Source organism: Clinocottus analis, unplaced genomic scaffold (assembly GCF_023055335.1).
Source record: "Clinocottus analis isolate CAN_PGR_092001 unplaced genomic scaffold, fCliAna1.0.p SCAF_23, whole genome shotgun sequence".
Taxonomy (NCBI): domain Eukaryota; kingdom Metazoa; phylum Chordata; class Actinopteri; order Perciformes; family Cottidae; genus Clinocottus; species Clinocottus analis.
Window position 1 is genome coordinate 3,284,619 of NW_027175965.1, and position 12,156 is coordinate 3,296,774.

General features: G+C 41.0%; 1 protein-coding gene across 1 annotated transcript; it reads right to left on the reverse strand.

The window, feature by feature from the left end:
* Positions 1-6,443: 6,443 nt before the first annotated feature.
* On the reverse strand, positions 6,444-11,949 carry gorab (golgin, rab6-interacting). Its single transcript, XM_068589501.1, has 5 exons — positions 11,764-11,949; positions 11,325-11,634; positions 10,580-10,681; positions 10,329-10,469; positions 6,444-8,215 (listed from the first exon to the last, which is right to left on the reverse strand). Exons 1-5 carry the CDS (start codon positions 11,816-11,818, stop codon positions 7,768-7,770), a joined length of 1,056 nt encoding a protein of 351 aa, XP_068445602.1. The 5' UTR covers positions 11,819-11,949; the 3' UTR covers positions 6,444-7,767.
* Positions 11,950-12,156: the final 207 nt, after the last annotated feature.

A 12,156-nucleotide genomic window follows, 5' to 3' on the forward strand; every position in this document is an offset into this window, starting at 1 on the left:
AGCTCGATGTGAAAGTGGCCTGTTTGCTCCCACTGCTACAGTTTGTCTGCGGCAAATGGAAAAGTCCAAACAACTACGAAAAGGAAAATGCCATCCTGCGGAGCTGACATTAGCGGGAAGAGTCTGTGAAAGAGGCTCAAAGGCTTCGCCGCAAAACAACAACAAAAATGAATCTGCTCTGGTCCATTTGCAACGTTTTGCTTTTTTTGAAACTTTTTTTTATAAATGCTTTTTGAAGTCGCTCTGTGTTGTTTGACCAAACAGAATCAAGAGGAACAAAAAAAAAAAGTAAAACAAGCAGCTTTCATAATAAACAGCTTATATAAAAGGTCATGAAAATATTAGCTCGATAACAGCAGCAGAGCATATTAAACGCGGCGTGCATATTTTAAAGGTCATTGCAGAGGTTAACGGCTAAGTGTGAGCTGTCATGGTTCTTCCCAGTCATCCTGAACAACTGCGGTGGACTTTAACTAAATTATCAGGTCATTTCAACATTACAACATTTAGTTAAAACAGCCCGACGCCGCAGGATTGCGTCGGAGGCATTAAAGACCCTGAAGAAGAATCAGGAAACCATCTGTTGGGGCGTCCTGATGCACCAGCGGCTTAAGGAGCATACCTCGTCGTCATGAAGTCCCCACTTTGAATCCGGCCTTCAACACCTGTGTGCCTCTTTACCGTAGCGATCTGATTAAAGTCCCAAAAAGACGAGCTTTTCATGTCGAATCCGTGTGGAATAAATCCTCCACGAGTCTTGAGTCTTCAAAGTAAACAATCAGCGCTCCATGAGAGTTGTGTTTCAAAACTTCTGTGTAAAACTTGCATTCTTACAAGGAACTCACTTACGGTACATGTTTGTATATTTGAAGGTATACTTACATTTGCATTTTATGATACTTCATACTGCTCCTGCGACATTTCAGACATACGTTGGTACTTTTTTATATCACAGCTACTTTTCAGATCAACATAACCTATAGTAATCACATAATCAAATATGAATTATTTTAAGATAAATTCCCATAACATAAAATGTTGCTCACAAGTTAATGAACCTGCCATATTCCATTTTTATGTGATGAATATAACATGTGGCTTGTTTTGCAAAATAAAACTAATTAGTAATAGTATTTTTTTTTTAATTTGATGCTTTTACTCACGAAAAATTTCAAATTTGCCTGTATGGGTATTTGCTTTTAAATTGCTGCGTGTTATGACTTCCAGGAGCAGTGAGTCAAAACATCCTCACACCTCTTCCACTGCAACTCATTTGGTTTTCTCCTCATCTTAAACGGAGAGCATTCGATGTGCCACAGGGCATATTTACACCACGCCTGCGTCACGTCAGTCGTCGCATTTATAAAAAATAAAACACGTCACAGCGGCCTCACAGACAGACAGGACACTTTCCCAGGATCAAGAAGGAACCAACAGTGTGTGTGCCATAAAAAGAAGAATAATAAAAGCTAAATGGGCCCATGATGGAGCATACACCAACAGCATATGAGCACAGTGTTACCTGTGTGTTAAATAAATGGAGGTTCACTGTGTCACAGCCACTGTCCTCCTCTGATCTGCAACGCAAAGCACTTGACGGTTCAATAAAGGCTCTGAGTGTTTGATCAGATACAGGCGTCTGTCTTTGTCTGACAGGCAGGTTCTGGGCTCGGAGTTCACGTCGATAAAGTCGCTCCACATAAATTTCAAACACTGATCTCTTTCGCTCTGATCCAGTATGGAACACGCCAGGAACACGGACGACTAAATGAATGCCGGGGAATCAGATATGTTTCGTGAGTCTGAACTGGAACTTGATCACAGGGTCGTGAAACTCCACACCTTAACTCATGTCAGGACTGGAAGCCTGAAACCGGGATAATTAAGGTCTGTACCGGTTTGTCTGATCCAGCTCGAGGAGCCTGTGGGTGGGAACTGAACGGTGGAACCCCTAAAAGCCGGCTGACCCTCTGAGACCGCTGTAAATCTTCAGCAAGGCCGGTGACAGTGTGGTGTCACAGAAAACACAACGTTTCTGTCTTGATACACTGAGTTGTTTTACCATAATGAAGATCTGCCACCTTTACTGCCTTTTTCACTCAAAAGACAATGCTACAAGGGCTGGAAGCAACTGATACTCTTATACAGATACAATACTTACGTTACATTTCCAAAACACATAGTGCATTTTTACTCACTTGTCTGATGTATAAAGTGACTTTCCGATGCAGTCTGACATATAACAGGAGATCAAACTCATCCTTAAATCATAAAACATCACTGTCTTCATGTACAAACCTGTTTGGTGTAAATATCTCCAATTATCTTGATTGGAGGAGATTTGTTTAACCTTTAGTGGAGCCACGGAGGAAAATAAAAGTACATTTTCTTCCTGTGAGCACTTTTATTATCTGCACTACATCTCAGAAGGACATTGTATTTTGTACTCCTCTGACCTGACTCCTCTTCATGGAGTAAACATTAAAATACTGCTCACATGATGGGCTAAAAACCGAAGTGTTGAAAGTCCTGTAATACAATTTAAATGCGACACCTTCACTTTAGAAAGTATTTGTATACTATTGGAAGTTAAAAACGTGCCCTACCAGACCTGTCAATCAAAACGACCCCATTAGAATAACAGCCTTAATGCGCTTCCTCTGGGTCTGAGTCAACTCAGTCCCTCCGTGCAGTCTCGGCCCCAGGCTGTGAAGGAGGAGGAGGAGGAGGATGATGATGAAGATTCCGCCACCGCTGTCCAGTGACCCCTGGTGCTGATTGGAGTGGCACTTTTGGCCCCTGTCCTGTTTTATTTCCCTAATTGGGAGTAAATGGCCTCCTCGCCGGCTCTGTACATCCTGTGCAGGAGCCACATGTTGCGGACGCGCTCCCTGCGCGCCGCGCCTGAGTGCTGCGGCTGCACGGGGACGCGTGCAGCGCACCGGCTGCTGCCGAGCGGCGGGTCCTCTCACAGACAGACAGACAGACTCTGGGGCTCATTAGAGCTCTTTCAGAAGGAGGCTGTCGGAGGCGGAGGAGTCAGGACTGGAGCCGCGGGTCCGCAACGCTGAACATGAAGGTTGTGTTGAACGTGCAGCAGGTTGCTCATCCTTCACTTTGCACATTAGAGGTCGATCTCTGACTCTAAAGAGTTCGTGCGCTATATACAAGGTAGAAGATGAGGTACATGTTGGTGGGAGGCAAGTATTTACACAATGTGTACTGCAGGATTGTGAGGCTTCACTATCTGTATTTTATACCACTTTTTTTTTATTTCACTCCTTTTAGGTCAAACTGTTTTATCCATTACAGCTGTGCTTTGCCGTGTTTTACCCAAAACATGTGATCAATTTAAACTAAACGGCATATAATAGATTTGTTTGTGCTTACATTAAAAAAAAAAAGTTGTATACATGTTGCTAAATTTCTACCTTTTTGAGTGCAGGAGATTTTTACTAATTTTTGCTAATGTTTACTAAATACATGCAAGCCATTGCTGCTGTATTTTGATCTGGAATAACAAGATGAAGCTGCACAATATGCACACAGGTTTAAGGCCTGGAGACGGATTTGTCCCTTTTTTAAAATGATTTGTCCTGTGTGTTCATATACTTGTGTGGTGCTGTAATGTTCTCCTCAATAAACTATTCTTTCTTGAATATATTGAAGACATCCCCATCAGCATCTAAACATACTTTGCTGAGTCGGACATTTGCCTTAAAATGGAGAAGCATTTGTTTACATCAAAAGTAAAATATTTAAATAAAAAAACATGTATAATAAAAAGTATTATTCTTAATATTAAAATGTACTTATCGAATTGTTACATAATTAATGCATCAATAAATCTCCATCTTTTTGAAGCAGTAAACGAGCAACAAATGAAATTCTGCCAAATCTATTTTTTTTCCTCCCGAATTAAATTGGAGGATCACGTGTTGTTCTGGTGTTGGCTGAAATAAAACTCCATTCACACGATGCTCGAGTTGAGTTTTTGTTATCGAGCTGAAATGAGCCTGAAAGCCCCCTTTGGAGAAAACAGCGATGTTTTATGATATGATCAAATGAACCCCAGCTGTCTGATAAATGCAGTGAAAAAAGCAAAAGGAGAAGAAGAAAAAAACACATAAATACTACACTTGCCAGTAATTGTTTTAATCGTGAGTAAATGTGGGCTACTTATATGAACTATCTGTGTCCTCTTTATGTTTTACGACTCGTTGGGTTCCTCTGTCTCAATTGCTGCGCGCGCAGCTGTAACTGTAAACGGTCTGTGGTGCTCCGACATAAAACAGCCAATCTGCTGTTGATTAAAACAACACGCAGAGTTTACAGAGCAAGTGGCCGTGTGAAATTAATTCAGATTCTCTTTATTGCAAAGCCCCAAAAACCGCTCAGAAAAAGGCGGCCCGGGACACCGCAAACAGAGCTGATCATCAGGGGACAGAAATAAATCAATCAGTCAGGCTTATTAGTGGTTTTCTTCCTCTGGGGTTTGGTTCACTTGTTTGTCAGATTAGGGTTTGGTTAATTTATATTTATAGTTACGGGGTGAATCGTTTTCCAAACAGGTCAAAGACGTTTTATTTTTTTATTATATGTATTTTGGTGCTTTTTCTCCTTCGTAAACATTTCTAATTTTTTGGGTGAACTGAATTCGTTTCCCATCAAATGTTTTAACAGCCGGGACATGGAGCCATGTTTCATTCACGCTTCTGTACATTTTGACGTCGAAATAGTTTAATTGTGTATTTATTTGCGGATGGATCTAGTATGAGTCCACCGGCGGGTTCTTGTGGATTTTAACAGGATTTCGGCTACAACAGTGACGCAATCACTAAAAGTGGTATTGTGTTAATTACCCAGCAGCTCAAATAACCCGGGACCAGGTTTTATTAATTACCAAAGCGAATTAGGCCTCGATAAAAGACGTTGTTTTACATCACTACAAAAAAAAAACAAAAAAAAAAAAAACATAAAGCCAGTTCCATCTATTTCTCTATTTTCTGTCGCTTCACAGTTGAACCGACAGTGAGTTCAAAGGTCAGTTGATGTGGAGGTGAAGCTCGGGCTCGTCCAGATGGCGGAGATTTTTTTTTATTTTTTAGAAAAACTTGATTTGGGTTTCTTTTCTTTTTTTCTTCTTCTTCTCTTTCTTTTCCTCTCGGACTTCTCAGGTTTCACGGTCTCTCTCGGCCTGTCGAAGGACGCCAGCGCCACATAAATCACACTTTACTTTATAAACCCTGCTCTCTGAAGTCCGGCCCAACACACACACACACACACACACACACACGCGCACACACACTACTCCCCTATGGAAATGTATTTCTAATGTAGAAGCCTTTTCTGCCGATGCCTTAATCTCCACTGCCTGTATCTTCTCATCTTTCTTGTCATAATCCAGAGTACTTTTCTTTTCACAGGAGACCTCCTCTGAGGAGTTTCGACAATCATTATAACTCCCCCTTTTTTTTTTAAACGAAGCAGTGAGGTAATGTAGAGGAGCATAAACACCCTCATGTTCAGCTTGCACTTTTCATCTAAACAAGTTCTACAATATCAATAAATAAAAAATTATGATGAGAAATCTACTCTAATAACATATGTATTCAAGATGCACTTAAAATATTGTAAAACGACAATATTTTACTATACACCTCTTTTACATTCTAGATTTGTTATTGATACAAATACATAAGCAGCATTTAGATGTTGAAGTGTAACACAATCGCATAAGTCTAGAACTTAAACAGGGTTGACAGAATAATGCTGGTTGCTGCACAACAATTATATTAAAAAAATAAACTTGATTTGAGAAAGATACTTCAGTTAATCTGCATTTTTTATGAAATATAATTATAGAACTGGCAGATTCTCCCTTTTAAACCTCAAATGTGGACTTGTGAGATCACATGAGAACCTCAACAGTACTTCATAGTGACGTTCCACTAGTAGATGTTGTGTAAATTACATATTTAAGTCCTTTATTGGAACGTCTTGATAATTTGGTCAAATCTGACCTGGAGTCTGCTCCGGGGGACTTCAAACGATGACCTTGGAGGTTGTGTGCAGACAGGACGGTGGTCACTCTCTCACTCTGAGCACCTACCAACTAATTAAGAGAGCTGCTTTTACGGCCTCCCCTTCAGACGGCCAGATGTGACCGGAGCGCTGTAAAATCTCAAAGCGGTTTACAGAAACACTTACTGCACTTAGAAAAAAAAAAAAAAAAAAGAAACAACTTTTAAAAGCGACAAGTCCCAAAGTGCTCCCCGGGAAAAAATATTTCCAACACCACAAGCTCCAGTCCTGCAGATAACTCATTAATTTAAAAAATGACTGACGTGATGACAACATGCCCAAAGGGAAAATATGTTTTTTAAAGAGTTTATTTTTGTAAAAAAAAAAATAAAAAAAAAAGAAATCATACTGTACATGTATATCTAAATAGTACATCTTTAAATATTTACCTCATTTAAATAACTACATCTTTTTTTTTAAATATTTTTTTCATGTCATTTTGTTCACAGCAGGCTTGGGCCCGGCAAACAGATGCAGATCAACATCAGATTATTGTCAGAGAATATTGTCGACACATTGTGCAGTCGGAGAAAGTAAACTGCATAATGGCATGCAGCTGAAAGTACACACATTAACAGGTATCATGTGACCATATGCAGTTGAAAGTACACATATTAACAGGTATTATGTTACCATGTGCAGCTGAAAGTACACACATTAACAGGTATCATCTTACCATTCAGGAAGCCCGCTGCTCCTCGACTGCACTGACAAGACGAGAATTAGCTTTGAGAAACGCGAGCCCAGCACCGGCGGACATGTTCGTCTACAACACACAGGACAGGCGGGTTCATGTTCTGGAACAGAAACAGATCCGTGACTCCTTCCAGGAAGTAAGCCCGGCCCGTCGCTCACTGCTGCCGCAAAGAACACGACAGTCGAACGAGGTCATCGTTTCAATGCAACCTTCGCTCGGAAGGATGATTCATGCGAGCGATGTTTTATCCACAGGCGTGGACGCGTTGGAAGCGCACAAACAAAAAGACACTTTGATTTACTCTGCAGCTGAACAGGATGTGGGTCTGATCCTGCAGGTACACAGACTGAGGGAGGGTGTTGATCGCAACCTGTCGATATTGTACTCAGTTTTCACCAAAATAAATATTTATTTTACTACTTTAATACTTACCGACACCTTTCTACATTCAACAAAAGAAGTCTCAACTGTTGTCTCAATACAAGACGTTAAATCCAATCAGAAAATCCCCCTTTAAGATCATGAAGCTGAACCAGATTGTTGATATGAACTTTGGATGCTTGACAGTTTAGTAAAAAGGTTTTTTGTTATATACACGACTAATCAGCAACATAAAATGTCTTTTGAAGGACATGCAATACCACCCAGATTGTATTTCTTACAAACAAAATAAATATAATGCACAAAGTCTCAAAAAGAGACACATCGATCCCAATCCGATAAGAACGCTCTCTTTTACCCCCCCAACCTAGTATTAAAAATTTGTGAAAGCTACTTTACTGTTAGAGATTGTGGGGACAAATTTCTCTAACTGCAGCCTGACAATCTTTGTTACAGTCACACGTCGTCATAAACAGTCAACAGCTCACAGGACTTTTTCAATAACCAGACGTTGTCACAGCCCTGGACATTACAGCGTCGAGGATCACTTCCTCTGGCGGAGGGAAACATTACTGCGTTACTCAAGTCCCGATGTTATCTGAGCATCACGAGGCTGCGACGCCACCCGGAACAGAGTTTTCTAGAGTCTGACCGTCGTGTTTGTTCTTCGGTGCTTCAGTCGGCGGGACGCCACCTCCTTTCCCCTCTATCACAGTCTCCTCCTCCGTGGGTCGACGGTCGTTGGTCGATTGCACCGTTCCCTCCGGATCCGCCACCGAGCCGTTCCCCTGTTTCCCATCACTCTGCGTCTCCACGCAGTTTCTTATTTTCTTCTTCTCCTCCTCTTCCTCCTCTCTCTGCTTCTCCAGCTCTTCCTCCGTGGCCTGAAGCTGCAGCTGCTGCATCAGCTCCTCCAGCTTGTGGGCTTTCCGCAGCTCGTTCTGCTGGATGATGGCACAGAGGTGCTCCGTCAGCTGCTCCTTCGCCTCCGTCTTCTTGTGCAGGTCCAGCTTGGCTGTCACGTACTCCACCTCGGCCCTCTCGTACCGCTTTCTGAGAAAACGTTAACAGACACTAAATAACGCCGCTGCACAATTTCTCATTTACACTCTGCAGAGTATCTCACCTTCACATACGGATAATAACATTAACTGTGACAGTCTGTTCATTCCATTTGCAATATTTGCTGCAATAAATCAAAGTACTCCTGTCTGCACGCCTCACCTGCTGAATATGCCGAGTGTCTATCACGCAACATCTTCCTCTTCTAACTCCTATTTTTTTGTGTGTTAAAGACAGAATAAGATAATTCTGATTTGCTTAAGACAGAAATAATCCAGCTAATATATTTAAGATCAGAGACAACACGTCTGACTGAGATTAAAATCCCAAAACACAGAGTCCACTGAGGAGCACGGTTAGTTGCAGCGCACAAAGGATTTGTCAATGAACTGATTTGTTTAATTGTTAATTGATCATCATGTCATTGTTTCAATTATTCACAAAGAATTTTTTTTTTTTAAATGAAAAGCCAAATATTATCTTTTTCCAGCTTCTAAAATCTGTCAATTTTCTATTTTCTGTAATCCATATCCCTTTTAAATGTTGCATGTATTTAAGTCTTATGTCTGTCATCAGTATTTTCTCATTTGCAAACATGATCAGACCGATTGATTGATTAGGTCTAATTCACCCTGGTTGGGTTTTTAACATTGAACTTGTTAGGTATAGATGGAAATATGAGTATCATAACCTTCAGACAATTGGCAGAATCATAATCTTGTTTACCAAAATTTAGCATTTTAAAGCCTTGGCTTCTTTTGATGAATGTGGAATTTTTTTCTAGCAGAAAAAGATCTTTATATTTTCACCAGAAAAACACAAGTATGGTTTTGGTATCCGTTTTAAAACTCAGGTATTATAATGGCACCACATTCCCGCAGCTCCTCCTTCAATGTCTGGATGCAGAAACATTGTTGTAATGTGAAGAACAGAACATCACATGTTGTTTAGAAAACATTGTGGTAACTAAACAGATGATGTCAAACACATCCCCTCAGGGTTTTTATGTTGTAACCTCAGCAAAACCTCAACAATTGATTATATCAACAGAATCGTAACAGAATCCAGCATCACGACTGTGTGAAGGTCAGGTCCTCTTCCTGTTATACAAACATCTGGAATGAACACTGTTCATGACATGGAGATAATCTCGCTACACAACAAGCTGTCAAACAGCTTTCTGGATCAATGTTGGTCGAAAAAAAAAAAAACCACAAAATTATTCAGTCTTCATACTTTCTGTGACTGCTGTGGAAGTTTAATGCGGCTGATTAACAAGTAACATGTATATCATTTTAATTGTATATTGAGCTTTTAATTGCTGTCCTGCTTCATTAGTTTCTGCAGGTGAAAGCAAAGATAAAGACTCCCCAGACCATCTGAGCAGGACAGTCTGCGGAAACTAGTTCACAGCGTTTGAGAGCATGAGGATTACAAGTGTCTGGGGTGATGGGGGGTCAGGTTTACACGAGTACTGGCAACAAGCTGCAGGGGGCAGCATTTACAGTGGATGTAGGCTGCGTTACCTGGTTACTTTGATTTGTTGAAAACAAAGAGCTCACAGTGCCGTTTAGTTCCGTTTCAATTATTCAAATCAGATTGACTGGTTTCTCTTTCAAACACAAATGTGATTTTATAAAATCATGAAAGCTTAGTGGTCGTTTGTTTACATACATCTTATTGTTGCTGATGTCCCAGTAGTCACCCAACTCATCTGTCCACGTGTTGAAGTGTCCTCGGGCGAGACAATCTACCCTAAACCTCAGGTATTTCAACATAAATTTACATTAACTTGATAAGTGGCACTGTCGCATCCTCAATTAAAGTCTGTGAGTTCAATTCCAACTGTGGCAGGTTGTTAACTCTTTTACCTTCAGCCATGTTCAGGGCCCTTCCCATAATCTTTTATGTGTACAAAATATTCCAGTTTTTGCCTGTATTCCAAAAAAAGAAAATACTCCTAAAAAGCAATTTACATGGCTACTAAAAATGAATATTTCATGATATCGTGCAGACTTAGTGTGCATGATTGTACATTTAAAATCACAAGATGAGAACAATTCACTTTTTTGTAATTTCTCATTTCCTTGCGTTGTCTCTATACCTGGCAGCGGAGTAGTCCCAGCTGGCTTGTTCTATCTTCCCTCTCAGGATGCCAATATCATTGGACACCATGTCATCGAGGGCCTGAAGCTCTTTCTGGATCCTCTTCAGCTTCACAGCCTCTGCCTGAGTCTGTTTGGACCTGTAGGCAATGAAAAACTCTTGAGTTAAATGTCACCTTTCAGCCCCAATTTTGTTTTTACTTTCATGACAACGTGTTGCTCACTGCAGTACCAAGACAGCCATGCTTACTTCTCAGCAATCGTTTTCGTCAGCAGAGCTTTCTTGCGCTTATTCCTCTCTTCGATTATCTTTTGCCCCTGCTGCAGTTGCTCCAGACGCGTCTTTTCTCGTCTGTGATCAAACACAGTGAGAATTCAACACACAGAAATGCAGAGCAAATACAAAAATAAAACTAAATCCACACTATGAAAGGAGTTTTGGGTCTGATGCCAAAGACACATCGAAACAAATATGTACTTTAAACAACGATTTGACTAAAACTTTATAAAATAATAACAACTCATAACATTCACAGTATGAAGGAAAGATGCAATAAGACCCTTAAATTGCGTGACAATGGTTAAATTTGTGGTGCACAAAACCCATGTTTATTTCATAATAAACGGTACATCAAATATCAGCATCAGTTACATCTCAATATCTGTACATGTTCAGATTTCAGATTATCCCCCAAAAGACTCTCCTTTATTGTTAATTCAATCACTTGTGTGATTGTAGATTGAGTGACATCTCCTCAGTGTCTCTCTCTTTCATCTCATCCGTCAAAGATGAAAGAGAGAGAGAGACGCTGACTTGTTTTCCTCCTGTTCGCACAGGTTATGCTGTGAAGCCTGAACATTGAAGCAGCACAACCACAGGGAGACTGGATTAAAAACTATCTTTAACAATAGTGGTGACAACGCAGGACAGACATTTCTTTTTTTTACAAAAATCCCAACGGTGAGTGCGATATTAAAAAAAGGTATATACTAACAGTGCCACCTCTTGTTTCTCCAGCTCTTTGACAGCCGGAGTCTCCTGCTCCGGAGCCGGCTTCATCTCGGTGGGTTTGTGCTGCTCGCCGTGTCTGACAGCCGGAGCTTGTGCTGGCAGGGCTGCGGGATGAGGCTCGGGGTCTTTCGGCTCTTTGGGCGGCGGTTTGGTGAGCTGTTGCTCCGGCGGGAGGCAGACGGCGCTCTTTTGAGCGACGACCTGAAGGGCCCTGTCCCGCTGCAGCTGCTGCCGACTGCGGTTGGCCGGAACCGGTTTCCTCCCTCGGGCTGCCGCTGCAGGAATCGCTGCGTCTGTTAATACGAAGGTACATTTTTTTTTTCTTAGTGGAAATTGTGTTTGAAACCAAGCCAACAACAGCGGCAGAGAGGGAGACGTCAACGTGCCCGGCTACTATTAGCACTAGCTGTATGAAGTGTTACCTTGCTGCTGCATCTTCCGAAGCTCCGCCTCAGAAAAACCGGCCCAGCCGCTCATTTTACAGCGTCACACCGACAATGCCTCAAAAACACAGCGACAAGTATGCATATGTAAAATATATAGGCCTACTGGCTTAAGATAATCATTCTAAACTACTAAACATAAAGTCAAACTCTATGAAGCTCTACTTGCCACCGCCATCTTTGTTTATTGATGCCACGTCAAGGACCCTCAAAGACCAGTGATGTTCCAGATATTGCCTGAATAAAAAATAAAGAAAAACACTTAACACTAACGTTAAATATAAATGAATAAATACACATTTAATCTGACACAGTTATATAACATTCCTCTACATTTTAGAAGAACATGAATTATTAAGCTTGTTTTGCATT

Bases quoted from the DNA above. Each gene is read 5' to 3' on its own strand.
- gorab (XM_068589501.1), bottom strand. From the start codon at position 11,818: ATGAGCGGCTGGGCCGGTTTTTCTGAGGCGGAGCTTCGGAAGATGCAG. The intron at 11,635-11,763 runs GTAACACTTCAT...TCGTATTAACAG, and splicing joins TCGGAAGATGCAGCAGCAAG to ACGCAGCGATTCCTGCAGCG. The intron at 8,216-10,328 runs GTATAGAGACAA...ACGTTTTCTCAG, and splicing joins TGGGACTACTCCGCTGCCAG to AAAGCGGTACGAGAGGGCCG.